The sequence below is a fragment of the Diceros bicornis genome, chromosome X, assembly GCF_020826845.1.
Source record: "Diceros bicornis minor isolate mBicDic1 chromosome X, mDicBic1.mat.cur, whole genome shotgun sequence".
NCBI classification, from domain to species: domain Eukaryota; kingdom Metazoa; phylum Chordata; class Mammalia; order Perissodactyla; family Rhinocerotidae; genus Diceros; species Diceros bicornis.
This window is the reverse complement of record NC_080781.1, coordinates 13727097-13742227: the sequence shown is the minus strand read 5'-3', so window position 1 is coordinate 13742227 and position 15131 is coordinate 13727097. Positions and strand designations below refer to the sequence as shown.

Sequence of the window (15131 nt, the reverse complement as noted above, 5' to 3'; positions counted from 1 at the left end):
AGCAAGTGCAAATGATTAGCCAAATGGAATACAACTTCAATAATCTAGGTAGAGGGCCTACAGGTATTCTCTGTACTACTCTTATTCTTGCAACTTTTCTGTAAATTGAAATTACTTCCAAATAAAAAGTTTTTATAAAAAGTTACTGTACTTGATTCAGGACAAAAGGTGATAAGGAGGCTGCAAGATATGCAATTAGGAATTGAGAAGAGGGTTGTCAGGAGTGAAAGCAAACGAAGAAAGAAATGGGCAAATCAGAGGCAATCAGCAAGAGGCTGGAATCAAATCCTCAATGAACCTTTAGAAGCTAAATGCCAGAATACCAAGACAACAAACAACTGAGCCCGTATCTTCTGGGCTCACAAGAAAAACAGATGATTACAACTCAGCAGGATTCTCATGCCAGGTGACAGATGGCAACCAACTGGAGAGGTGAGTCTCACGGAGTTTTCTGTGGTGACTTGGGAGCTGATCTTAGTCTAGGAGGAGTTCAGTGGTGGGTGTGTGCAGGCGGTGGTCAGAGGGAGCAGCAAGTGTAAGAGTGGAGACCAAACCAACCAGCTCGTCTGAGCAGCTCTACCGTGTGAGCCTGGAGCAGGCAAGAGGGCAGAGCAAGGCTGTGGAGGTGGGCGGTCAGCACGGAAGATACATATGCGGAGGGTCTGAATATTTTTGCAGAAATAATCCCTTTTTCTATTATGCTGCAAAAGTCAAGTAGAAGGGACATCTATTGTGTACCAATTGATAGAAAAGTTATGTGCATGCATGGATGGACACATGGACAGACAGACAAGATACCTGGTTCATTCATCCTAAGCAAGCAAATAGTGGCAATTATAATCCAAATTCTGTTAATTATAAACAAATTTTCATACTTTTTAAAAATTAGGGTAAAGCCCCTTCAAAATTTTTTTTCTCACGCCATTTCCATAACTTAAAATGGAGATTTTAAGTCTATTCACCTTGGGCAGCCTCTCCTAGTTCTACTTATCCTCAGATAATGAGGTCCTCCCATGGCCCAAGCTTCTGGTATGGCTGGGACACCCCCACCTCCCCGGTCCTCTGAAACTGCTCTCTTTAGAGTGACCAACAACCTCCTGGTTGTCCAACTCCACGGACACTTCTTAGTTCTTTTCTCTCTAGGTCAGTTTCCTTATCTGGAAAATGGAGATAAAGTAAGTACTTCAAAGAGTTACTGTGACTGTTAAGGGAACAAATACATGTGGAACATTTACACAGTGCCCTTCCTCATGGTCACTGGATATGGACCTCTCAGCTGACCTCGCTCTCCTTGAAATTCTCCCCCCTCTCTGGGCTCCCATTGCCTCTCACTCCTAGCCGTTCTCTCTCTTGGGCAAACAGGCACTGGTTTTGATGGCAGATTTGTTTCATCATTTATCAGCAGAGTGACTGTCAGCAAATTACTTAACCCTGCTGATCCTTCCTTTTAGTCAAGGAGATGCTATATATAAAGTGCCTGCCACTTAGCAAGCACTCAGAAACTGTCAATTCCTTCCGTTCCTCCCTTCCCCTCAACACTGTAGCTCTCTGCTCCGCTCTCTTAATGCCTGACACACTTTTCTTTGAGGAGCTCACCTACTCTCACGGTTTTTACATGACTTGACTGATAATCTATATCAGTAGATGGAATTCTCTTCCTGCTTCAAACAGGAATAAACTACTGCTGGACCCCGTTCAATAAATTTAGAGCAGTGCTGACCAACAGAACTTTCTGCAATGATGGAAGTGTTCTATATCTGCATTGTCCAATATGGAAGCCACTAGCCCCACGTGGTTATGGGGCACCTGAAATGTGACTAGTGCTACTGAGTAACGCAATTTTCCCGATATGTCACCTGCGTTCCCTTCCCTGCCTCTGTGTGTGTTCCTCTCACCTGGTTGTCTAATGGGCACCTCAAAACGGAAATTGCCTCTAATTCTTCACCCCCAGTCCCTCACAGTTCCCATCTCGGAGGCACCAACCAGCTCCAACACCAAGTCTTCAAGCCACGATCAATTTTACTGTTTCCAATGAATCACTAAGTTATGCTAGTTTGTATAGTTTATTTGTCCCAAAGAGCTGCTTCATACTTTTGAGTTTACCTAGGCGCGACAATGCCTGACGGGAACTCGCCACAAGACTAACTAGTTCTTTCTGAATTTGTGGCACTGCTCAAACCAATTGAATTATTTTGCACTTTTGCCAAATTCAAAGACATGAGGCCAGTTTTGTGTTTGAACCCCACCAAACAGTACAAATAGGCATTTTGAGACCTTATAACATTTAAACAAACATTTGTCAGTAAGAAAAAGTATTAAGTTCCCTAAACACGCCATGACTTTTCAGGGCCCTCTGTCACTCCCCTGGAAAGCTCTTTTGTTTTTTTCTCCTGAAGAGAATGGGAAGGGAGCCAACATCTGCTAAGTGCCTATTATGTGTACACCATACGCTGTGCTAGACATGTTATAAGGTGAGAAATGAAAGCTTCCTCTCTCTCTTTCAGAGCCAGCTCCCCAGAGGGCTGTCACTGGCTGACCTCACCCACCATCCTAGCCACAGGGAATGATTTCCTTCCTTCCTTCCAACCCCGAAGGTTGTGAGTTTGTCTCCCCTCCTAGCCTTTGCGCTACCTGAAGGCTGGGGACTGTTACTGACACATGTTTGTGTTCTCAGAGCCTTAGCGTGCTGTCTGACATATAACAGGTGCTTGATAAAATTTGGCAGGTAAGTCAGTGGTGTACAACAAACCTATACCATACCTGATTTTTTTGTATGCTGCTCCTCAACAAATTTTTTCTGTTCCTTCTGAAAATCTCCTATAATTGTCTGTTAAAAAATGCACAGTCAAATTACTTTGAAAATTTTATTACTAGATAAGAATTATATTCAAGATTTGTGAAGTCTATCTGAGACATTTTATTTATTTTCTTCAAATAAAAAAGGCTAAAAAAGTGACATTTCCTTCTTTCCCCAACAAAAGGAGAAATTCAACTTTTTTTTTTTTTTTTGGTGAGGAAGATTGGCCCTGGGCTAACATCCATGCCCAGCTTCCTCGACTTTATCTATGGGACGCCTGCCACAGCATGACTTGATAAGCAGTGAGTAAGTCCACACCCAGGATCCGAACCTGCAAATCCCAGGCCGCTGAAGCAGAGCGTGAACTTAACCCTTACGCCACCAGGCTTGCCCCAGAAATTCAACATTTTTGAATTTTAAGTATACAACCCCCTTTATGATAGATTATCTTTTCAAATGCAAAAATAAAATGAGTTAAAAACTGAACTTTTGTATTATTCCAAAAAACAATAAAAGCCAGGTCAAATCTCATCTAACAAATAGTACACACAATACCTAAATAACAAGCTATCTAAAGTGTAATTGGTGACCTCCTTAGTTCAAATAATTACCAGCATAAATGAAATTCCCTAGGCCTGCACCCTACCACTGCAAAAAATAAACAAACTCACTCCCTAGAGTCTTAAAAGGGTTGTTCCTAATGGGCTAGGACTTTAAAAACTTAACTGAGTGATGCAAAGGCATAAATATATTTGGAAATAGCTACAGTTTAAAATTAAACTCACAATATGAAAACTTTAGTATTACCCAAAAGTATCAAGGTATTTTAGAATATATTAAAATTAAAACCAAAGTTATTTACAACAAGTAACTTATATCATATTTTCTTGTTATATAAAAAGAGAGAAAAAACCAAGAATCTCAACAATTAATATTAGAATATGATATCCTACTTGGGTTAATAAAGTTCATAAGAAAAGGCATGATTATATTGGCTGCTAATGAATTTCATAAATTTTGACTTCCAAAAGATATTTAAATGTACCTTATCAATGATGTCATCTATCTTTCCTTCTTCTACTGATTTCTTTATCGTCTGTGCTGTTTCAGCAACTGATTCAGTTATCTTTTTTGTAGCAGCAGTTGCAAAGTTAAACAGATAGTCTGTAAAGAATAAAAAAGAGACGATGCTCCATTCAAGTACAATGGTTATTATATTGGTGATTTTTCCCTTCAAGAGCTCTTATAAGAATCTTAAACCATAGGGCATGTTTCTTGTTAATTAGGAGTTGCAACAAGGAATGAAAAGCACTGACAGTCCCCCACTGTCCCGGTGGACTGGCCATCCATCCCGGGCCTTTAATCCATCTCTTTCAAAGACCATTAGCATACTCCCCAGTTCACCCCAGTAGCTGTTTCAAACTTGTCTTCTCCAGTCTCTAGTTCTAACCTGTCTCAGTAAATAATCTCCCCTCCAACTTTACAAATAAGATCAAGGCTCCTTTTTACTTTCTTTCCTTTCTAGACTCTAAGTATCCCATCCTCATTTTCTCCTTCTTCCCTCCTATTCAAAGAAAAAATGTCCCTCCTTTCCTAGATTAACCCATCCCATGATAAATTTGGGGGAATTTTTAATAAACAAAAATTTTGGCAAGCCCTGATATAAATATAAATCCTTCTTAACTAATAATAATGAGCAAATACGTAGAACAAAATTAAAACTGGAACACACAAACTTTCACCTTTACAAAACAAAACACAAAACTAACTCTCCTGAAGACCTGAAAAGACATATATATCAAGGCTCTATTGCACTATAATATAAAGGCCTGTATGTAGACAAATATCATTTCAAAGTGCACACTGTACACAATCTGCCGCAGGAAGTGACCTCAGGCAGGTCCTGAAGCTGGACCTCTTGGGGGATGCTCCAGGGCAAGTGGCCTTTGAATCTCATCTCACAGGAAATACTCGGTAAGGCAGGGTGGTCTTGCCTCTGCTATTTGCACCTGCTGACAGAGCAGGTGGGTTGACTCACAATATTAAGGCAGGGAGAAAACCCCAATAAGAATGGCAAACGGAGCTTGGCACACCTGATTAAATAAATCCTCACTCTGTGGGTGGTATCACTTCCAGAGAATCAGGCAACTTGTCTGGCTATCTGGGAGCAGCAGTACTATCTCCCGACTTGTCTGGCTATCTGGGAGCAGCAGTACTATCTCCCGATCTGAATGACCATCTCTCCACTTCCTACATCATTTACCATTAAACAGTCTACTTTCTCCCACTGTGCCTGGTGGTATTCATCTGTCAATGACATCAACACCCCACTGTGACTATACCACAGGACACTCTTGTCTCTGGTCTCATTCTTGCCATTCTCCCCTCTCCTATTCTACATTGATATGACCACAAGAAATTCCTGAGTATCTCCAAGAGGCCTCAAATGTTCCTCCTTGGTTTGATCCACTTTTATCTGTCCTCCCTTTACCTGGCTAACTCTACACATTCTGTGGGTCTCCACTAACATATCACTTCTCAGGAAATGTTCCCCAGCTCCTTGACTGGAGTAGGCACCCCTGAGATGTGTTCTCTCAGCACCTCTGTTGCCCAATCAACAATATTCATGACACTATCGATGACTCGGTGAGTCTGTCTTCGTATCCCCAGTGAGTGACCAGTAAGTACTTGCTGAATGGATGAATGAGGAATGACATAATGAGTGCTGAGCTTTAGGGAGATCCTTCATTTCTCTTCGTTATGACTAGTCTATTTACCCAAAGTGGTATGATAAAATGGGCAGACAGCCATACTCCTTTGTAAAAATATTTTTTGCAGATAGACAAAGAAATCTAAAGGTCCAAAAGCGCAGGATTCTCTTTAAGGTTTTCTCAGGAATACGTTTTGAATTAGAATCATCATTTTTATTTTTTTTTAATATTTATTTATTTATTTATTGTGTGTGTGTGTGTGTGTGTGTGTGTGTGTGTGTGTGTGAGGAAGATCAGCCCTGAGCTAACATCCATGCCAATCCTCCTCTTTTTGCTGAGGAAGACTGGCCCTGAGCTAACATCTGTGCCCATCTTCCTCCACTTTATGTGGGACACCGCCTCAGCATGGCCGGACAAGTGGTGCGTTGGTGCGCGCCTGGGATGTGAACCCGGGCCGCCAGCAGCGGAGCGTGCACACTTAACTGCTATGCCACGGGGCCGGCCCCCTCATCATTTTTATTCTAAGGGAGGGCTGTAATTTAAAAACTGGTATTTTAGCATAATAATTTCAATTCTCAGATTTTCATGACTCCATGGGTAGAGTACACTGAATACAGTGAACATCAGAGAAAGCACAGTTCTCAGCCTCAAGGAATGTCCATTTCTAAACAAACAAACAAAAAACTCAAAGACAATAAGAGAAGCAAGATTATTCATTAAACAGAGGCACTCAGAGAAGGGAGGAGGTCTCCCCAGAGTAACTGGAGAGTGGCCTGGAGTCTGAAGGCAGAGGGAGTGGGAAGTGGGAGAGCACAACAGGAGATTTTCAGGCAAGAAGCTCACAGAGACGAGAAGTAAGGTTTATTAATTTTGCAGAGATCAGCTGACACCAAGTTAAAGACAGTTTTTACTAAGTGGTTAGAAAAAATTGAGACTGAGATAAGAGTTAACAGGAAGTAGTAACAGGAGTACCAATGTCCACTTCAGGAACTCAGGCACCAAGAGAGGGTCTGAACTGAAGCAGCAACCAAAGAGGAAAGGAAGTCTAAGTAAAACGTCTGTGAGTGAGTACACTCAGCAACTTTGTGGAAGGAGGGGCAGATCGCCAACATCAGAAGTAGTCATTTTACCTTCATTTTCATTATGTCATTTTAGTCTCACAACCATCCTGGGAAGAGTAGGTATAATCTGCCCAGTTTACAGACAGGGAAGCCGAGGCTCACAGAGGATAAATGATTCGTCCATTAAGATAGGAGTAGACGCTGCTGACCGCCTAGCCAATAGCCTATCCCCTTCCTCCCTGCCAAAACAACCCCAATTTTGGTGGATGCTCATCAAACCTGGGGGTGGTCTTGGGGACGTCGGACACAAACAATCAACGTCTTCTTGTTAAGCCTCTGTTTCACAGACTTTTTTCTGTAATTTGCAAATGGTATCACAATAAAGACAACAGTAGTGTAAGGAACTCAGAGGCTATGCTATCTGCCTCTAAATGGCGAGATCGTGCCCCGATCCCATACTACCTCACATCACGTGAGCAACTGACAATGGCTTGAGGAACTCAATGGAATGATAAGGGTAATGTAGGAAGGTTCTCAAAGGTCAGAAAAAGCATAAATTTACCAGAGAAAAGACAGGAAGGTAGAGTTTAAGGCTTGCTGCTAGAATAGGAAAATAATAAGCAGACAGTGGTTTCTAAGGCATATAGAGGCCTTAGAAAATTAATATTCTTATGAAGAGGCTGGTTAATTTTTCCAAAATATTATATTTCATACAATTTTAGAATCTTTGTGTTGGAAGGGACTCTAGAGGTTACCTAATTCAACGTCTTATCCAGGTAACACCACTTCCAGAAATGAGGAGCACGTGACTTCAAAGGGCAGCCAATTATTACTGTTATCCACCTCTAATTAGAAAATCCTTTTCACTTCCCGTCATTTACACCTCTCAGACTTAGTCCTGTCCTCTTAAGTAACATAAAATGACTTCTTTTCTACAAAAACACCTTTCAGAATTTTGAGCAATGCCCCTGAGTTTCTTCTTCTTCAAGCTAAAATCTCCAGTTCCTTTTAGTATTGTTCATAAGCCACGGGATCCAGGCTCTTGACCATCTGTGCTGCCCTCCTTGTGGTAAACCTGGGTTTGTCATCAGAACTGAATTGGGTATTTTACTTCTACTCAAAGCAGATATATATCTTCCTATGTACACACTAACTTTTGGAACCCTCTTGGTCATAAACTAAGCAAGTTAGGCATCTAGAACTTGAAATGCACATTCCCTACAGAAAAAGAGGAGGATGACCTAATTAACACAGTTCCACTGCAAATACTAACAGCACTTTTCACAGGAGAAGGAAGAGGAGGTGGCCATTTTTGCATTCCTGGGCATGGACTGGACTAACAGATAAAGAAAACAGATAAAGCTCTAATTTAGTTGACTTGAACGAAAACCAACCAACCAATCTGTGCTGAATAAGAAGTTACTTTGGGGCATGAGGCCTTCAGGGAGGTAGGGAGGAGCTCTTCAGCGAGAGTTTCCTTATCAACTGCTCTTCTGAAGGTGATCATAGGAGGTCCTAAGTTTATCAGGAGGGAGGGCCAAAGACAGGAAGGTTTGGTTTTTGGTGAGGGAGTGGAATGTAGGCCTGGGTGTCCACCGCTTGCAAGTGGTGAGTTGCCTAAATTCATAAATAGGTCACCATGAACTCGAAGTATTTAGGCTCCAGTCTTGAAGTTAGGCACTCAACAAATGTTTACACAACAAATGGGACTCCCAAGAGATTCCATGTAGATTTTAAAAGGCTAAATAAAGAAACTAACCTACTCAGTGGGAATCAGGCTCAGAGATATTTAATGTCAGTTTTCAAAACATAAACAGGTCTTTTTAAAGATAACATACCTCTTAGGATCAGTATGTAGAAATAAAAAATATCTGATCATCTCTCTTGTCTTTCTGAAGGCTTGTGTATAAACTAGAAACTTTACATTTTTTTAAAATCACATAAATTTCAGAACCAAAAGAGCTCTCATTTATTCAGAAACTTTGCATTCACAATGTGTGTGTGGGTAGGGAGGGGCGTACTGCCATCTAACCTTAGCCTCCTCAAACACCAGAAGAGTCTGGTGAGGAAAGAAAGAGACAGCAGCATTAAGGTCCAAGTAGACATTCATATCAAAAACATATTTATTAAAAAATATTCAGAGGTCTTTATTACTAAACACAAACATGAGGTTTCAAGTTGACAATAAAGCCCTCACTAAGCTTTAAGAAGCCACTTTTGACACTCACCTGAAGATAAATGAAGATGATTCTCTATATTCTACGAAATCAAGTAAACACCCATACCCTGCTTTTCCTAATGTGGTCCCACTTTTATCTATCCCAACTATCTAACAGCCTCTCTGCTCTAGTCAAATTCATCTCCTGACATCTCTCAAATATTCCAAGCTCATTTCTTCCCAATTTTCTACACAGAAAACAGTGGTTCCCTCTGTAGTGATTTCTCTTGTGCACTGTCTGGGGGCCTTGGGCTGAGATGACGTACTGCCATGATTTGAGATTATGTCTGTTTTCCCTGCCCCTCCACCCCACAGTAAACTTTCTGAATGTCAGAGAATTTCTTATTCTAATATGCGTTTCTCCACTCTTGGGCTCCAACCTCCCTTATACGCTTGCCTTTTAGTAGATTCTTAAAAAATGCTTGCTGAATTTCATATCTACCTTTGGTGCAATTCTCTCATTTGTAGTGCCGTCCGCTTTAGGGCCCACCTTCTCAAAAACGTTTCTTTGACTATTTAAGCCCACCAAGGTCTCTCCAGAATCAGAATTACTAGAACATGTGTTTATTCTTCAAGCCTACTACTTGTACCCTCCTCCCCAACTAGACTGCAAGCTCAGAAAGAGCATAGGCTTTGAACTTAGACAGACCTGGGCTCAAATTCTACTTCTACCACTTAACTATCAGTATAACTTTGAGCCAGTTTAACTCTGGGCTTGTTCTCCCAACTCACTGGGTGTTTAACAGATGAAATGAAATATCGTTCATAAAACATTTAGTAATGAAACTTGCACGGCACAAACAATAATTGGCAGCTACTCTCCTGCCTTAAGGAAACAAGTCCCATTGCACCTAAAAAGGAGATGAGCCTCATGGAGGCCTTCAGTAACTCCTCCTCAACTCCCTTCGGACAACACATTCTGCCCTAAGGGCAAAAAGGCACTTTTTCAACCAACTCAAGCTGCCCAACGTCCCCTGTCGTGGGGGTGGAGAAGTGTGAAGGTGAAAGTTGGCAAGGTGGACAAAAAGATTCCTTGTCAAACCTAAAGACGTCGGGCCACACCGCTTTACTGTGGCCCTGCTCCCGATGTTTACACACTCTGCAAGGAGTGATATGTCACCAGGAACTTCAGGCACAGGATTTGACTGCTTGATGAAGCTTCAGCCTTGCCCAGATCCTCACCAACCTCTCCGGTTCCGGAGAGGACCGACGGACAGACACACCTTCCCCCTCTTCCCCCGACCCCACATCCCCCGATCAGTTGGGCCCACGCCCCAGGGGCGTCAAGAGGAGGGATGCGGGCACTCCCCGACACTCTCTGGTCGCGGGGGCCAGGGGCGACTCACTGCCAAGGCCTTTGGCCTGGTGAAGAAGCTCCTGGTCCCCCGGTTGCTGCGGCGCCGGCTCCGTCACCGTCTCGGAGCGCTGCTCGGGTGGAGTGTCTCCCTCGGGCTGCCCGTCTCCCTCGGACTGCCGGCCACCCGCCGCCGGCTGCTCCAAGCCAAACCAACTGCTCAAACCCCGGAACATCCCGCTCGCGGGGCCGCCACCGCGGTCCGGGTCACCAGAGACCCTAGCAGCTACTGCCTGCTCCCGACTCCACAATGCTTGTGTCCCAAGGAGATAGCCGGAAGTGCGCCTCCGAAGCAGCCGGTCTATCCGTCTCCCCGCCTCTATGGCAACTCTGCCGCCAGCCGCGCGTGCGTCACTTCCCTCCGAAGGCCCCGCCCCCGCTGGCTGTAAGTTTCGGTACCTTTATTGCGCGCGCGTGGAAAGCGGTCAAAGGGTTTTCCCCACGTAGTCCCGCCCCACCCCGCCCCTTGTGCGCTTTTCCCAGCCTTGTTGGTGACTGACTTAGGCGTGTCAACAGCGTCTTTGTCACTCTAAGCAGCTTGGCTGGTGATTTAGCCTTTCATTTTCAGGTCCAGCTGGGCCAGCCCCACGGAAGTGGATGTCTTGAGCCTCCTTCTGAGCCCGAATCAAAACTAGCCCGGGCCTCTCGGTCCAACTACCAATTTACAGAGGGGCTATAGAGGACGGAGGAAAGTGTGAAAGCACACCACGGGATGCAGGCAGCAGAATCTAGGCTGTGAGAAACCACAGGACAAACGACCTTGTTTCTTCAAATAAATTGCAAGGAAGGGGGGAAAGGGGAACCTATAGATTAAAAACGATTTAAGAGACATAACCCATGGCAACTTGTGGATTTTATTTAGATCCTAATTCAAACACACATTGGGGAAAAAAAGTATGACGTTTATAAGAATTGGAAATTAAGAAATCGTTTTAAAAATTTTAATTGTGGGGCCTGCCCTGTGGCATAGCGGTTAAGTGCGTGCGCTCTGCTGCTGGCGGCCCAGGTTCGGATCCCGGGCGTGCACCAAGGCACCACTTGTCAGGCCATGCTGTGGCGGTGTCCCATATAAAGTGGAGGAAGATGGGCACGGATGTTAGCCCAGGGCCAGTCTTCCTCAGCAAAAAAAGAGGAGGATGGGCATGGATGTTAGCTCAGGGCTGATCTTCCTCAAAGAAAAAAATTTTTTTAATTGTTCTAGAATACACAAAATTTACCATCTTAACGATTTTTAAGTGTACAGTTCAGTAGTGTTAAGTACATTCACATTGTTGTGCAACCAATCTCCAAAACTCCTTTCATGTTGCAAAACTGAAATTCTGTATCCATTCAACAACTCCCCATTCTCACCTCCTTGCAGCTTCTGACATCCCCGCTACTTTCTAAGTTTGACTACTCCAGGAACCTCATAAATGGAATCATACCATATTTGTCTTTTTGTGACTGGCTTATTTCACATAGCAAATGTCCTCAAGGTTCATTCATGTTGTAGTATGTGTGAGAATTTCCTTAAAATTCTGCCTTAAAAAAGGCTACAGTTAAAAAGGCTGAATAGGGGCCGGCCCCGTGGCATAGCAGTTAAGTGCATGCGCTCTGCTGCTGGCAGCCCAGGTTCGGATCCTGGGCGCGCACAGACGCACCGCTTGTCAGGCCATGCTGTGGCGGCGTCCCATATAAAGTGGAGGAAGATGGGCACAGATGTTAGCCCAGGGCCAGTCTTCCTCAGCAAAAAGACGAGGATTGGCATGGATGTTAGCTCAGGGCTGATCTTTCTCACACATACACAAAAAAAGGCTGAATAATGTTCCATTGTATGTATATACCACATTTTGTTTATCCATTCATGTGTTGATGGACATAGGAGTTGTTAATTTTTAAGTGTGGTAATGGTATCGTGTGTGTGTGTGTGTGTGTGTGTGTGTGTTTAAATGAGTTCTTATCTTTTAGAAAGTCAAACTGAGATATTTGCCAGTGAAACGATAGGATGTCTGACGTTTGCTTCAAATTAATACAGGATGGGGGCAAATAGGTGGGGAGATAGATGAAACAAGCCTGGCCATGCATTGATAATTGTTGAAGCTGGGTGGTTATACTGTTAATGTCTGCTTTTCTATATATTTAACTTTTTTCATAATAACGTAAACAAAGGACCAAAAAATACTGGCCAAGGGGCCAGCCTGGTGGTGTAGTGGTTAAGTTTTCATGCTCCACTTTGGTGGCCCGGGGTTCACAGGTTCAGATCCCGGACGCGGACCTACACACTGCTCATCAAGCCATGCTGTGGCCGCGTCCTACATACAAAATAGAGGAAGATTGGCACAGATGTTAGCTCAGCAACAACCTTCCTCAAGCAAGAAGAGGAAGATTGGCAACAGATGTTAGCTCAGGCCAATCTTCCTCACCAAACAAACAAACAAACAAAAACTGGCTAAGCGACCAACTACCCCTTCAGAGCAGAGAGTTCATGAACGTATTTCTCAAGCACAGTCTCAAGCAATCTGTTGGTGAAGGACACCCATTATTTCTCTTCCTCCCACCATTTGGAGAAAAGTAGCCTGGTTCCAGTGACCTGTGTGAGTATATGGGGGATGGATTACAATTCTGATTTCCCTGCTCTCCAGTTTTCCAGCCTGAGGTATATTTACACATCAGGACCAGGACTTTAGCTTAACAAGTCCAACCTGGTTTTTTTTTCCAAACAGCTTTATTGAGGTATAATTCACATACCATACAATTGACCTGTTTAAAAGGTACAATTCAATGGTTTTTGGTGTATTATACTATTAATTTTAAAAATTGTGGTAAAATATATACATAAAATTTGCAATTTTAACCATTTTTAAGTGTACAATTCAGTGGCATCGATGGCATTCCAATTTGTTTCTTGAGTCTGGGTATTGATTCAGCTTTGAAAGTCAGGAGATATCTTAGGACCACGCCTTTCTAGGATTTATTAAGTGAGTCAGAACCTGAAAGTGGCTGACACTTTCCAGAAAAAGGATATTTGGTTCAAGTGTGATTGGAATGAGCCTGGAATTTCAGTCAGAAGCCTGGGGCAGGGGTGTGTGTGTGTGTGTGTGTGTGTGTGTATGTGTTCTAACTCCACTATCTAATAGGTGAATAACCTTGATTTGTTTCTCGTAGTTTCTGCCCTTCAAGTTTCTTCATCTACAAAAGGAATATAGGGCTGGCCTTTCCCATAGCAGAGGTGGGGCCAGCCCATTCAGCCTTACTTTTATCTCCAGGACCACCCAAAACCACGGTGAAGGCTGTGTTCCCCAGGGGACAGACAGTTTTATAATCGTTCTGAAAGGTAGAATTCTTCAAAATAAAATATTATAAAAGAATATGAGCAATCAACCTAATGCTGGACTTCCTTTTCATCTCTTTTTCATCCTCTTAAGGGTCCAGCACAATGCTATGCTGCCAGTAGAAAATGAATAAACACTTGAATGAGGATACACCCTTATCTCACACGAATCAGTTGATATGAACCTTGTTATCAAATTTGTTTTTCTGCTCAAAATTTTTTTCCCATTTTGGATTAATAATACAATAGTTATAATAACCCCTTTGTAGTCACAAAATATCTTTTGTCCATTAGCCTCATAGATGGTAAGGATGAGGCCCTACATCCTGTGGTGAAGAGTCTGGCTTTGGGGACAGACACTTTGCATTGATGTCCTGGCTTTGCTACTCATATTAACCTGTACCTTCGGTCAGGGCACTTCACATCTCTAAGCCTCGGGTTCTTTATTATAAAAAGGGGATCATAATAACTGTCCTGGTTGTAAAAAGGAAATGAAGTACTGAAATGTGGAAGGAAACCTTACATATGTGGCAGGTTATTAGTATTACCATCAAGGTCAACCCATTTCACAAACATCCTTTTCACTGGGCCCTCTGGAAGACTTGTTTCATTAACAAACTCGTCTATGTCTTGAGCCTTTTTAGAAGGTGTTTCCTCCTTTTTAAAAAAATGTACTTATTTATTTATTTTTTGGCTTTTGTAGAGCCTCTGCTCATTTTCCCAGAAGTTGACATCACTACCCCCTGCTCTTTACTGCTTCTTCCACGACACTGCTCGGTGATCCTTGGTGGGGAGAAATTCTTTTGTTTTGAAACTCATTTAATTTTGCCATACAACCCTCTAGCCTACCTTGTTACTGTCATCTACTAGCTTCAGAGTCACTCCTCCACATTCACTGACAACTTGGTTCCTTGGCCTTAATTGACTCCTCCAACTTCTGCCATCTTGCCAGGGCCCCGGATGTACCACACACTGGCCTGGTGGCTGCTAGACCCAATCCCAGTGACGCACATCTCACTTGACTCCGTTTCAGCGGTCACACCCTAAACCGTATCATCTCCTGGAAGTGCTTCCACACTCTGGTGACAACTCGCCAGTTCCCTCATTCCCATAGGCCCTTGTGTTTGGTCCGTCTCTGTTCTTTCTCCCAGTCTATCAGCTCCTGTTGCTCCCATTGCCTTCCTCTGTGGACTAGACCCCTGGAGCATTACTACAATCACATTCTTTCAGTGCCCTAAACTTCCTCCCTCTCTTGTCCTTCTGCTCTACTCAACCAGCGAGCTCTGGTTTTATCACAAATATCTATATTTATATATCCACCTATAGATATCTTACAAAATTATAGCTGGACATCATTACATTAGAAACTATGGTTTCTAAACTCTACCAGGTCTTCAATGACACTTGTCTAACTTGGCAGTGTAGTGCCTCATGCTGGTTACTCAAAATTTTCACCACTTTCCTAACCCTTCCATCTCACTCCAAATTCTTCTGTTGTCCATAGTTAGATCCCTTCTCCTTCAGTGGTTTGTGTGTGTTCTTCCCTTCGCCTTAATACCCTCCTGTGTCCTTTCTCAGCACCAACTATCCTCCAAATACTCTTAAAAACTCACTTGATGAAGCCCTATTCGTCCTCCCCCTGGCCCCCGCATTTTTAAAATTGTTTGAACACGTAGTACT

The 15131-nt window shown here is 43.1% G+C and overlaps 1 protein-coding gene across 1 annotated transcript in view; it reads right to left on the bottom strand.

Annotated features, from left to right (window-relative positions):
- The window catches only part of SYAP1 (synapse associated protein 1), a 32796-nt gene extending 22383 nt beyond the window's left edge, over positions 1 to 10413 (bottom strand). The window contains exons 1-3 of the mRNA XM_058535501.1: positions 10134 to 10413; positions 3843 to 3961; positions 2761 to 2827 (exon numbers count right to left, since the gene is read on the bottom strand). Of these exons, the coding sequence (XP_058391484.1) occupies positions 2761 to 2827; positions 3843 to 3961; positions 10134 to 10317 (370 nt within the window). The 5' untranslated portion in view covers positions 10318 to 10413. The remainder of the gene's footprint in view (positions 1 to 2760; positions 2828 to 3842; positions 3962 to 10133) is intronic.
- Between the last annotated feature and the right edge of the window lie 4718 nt (positions 10414 to 15131).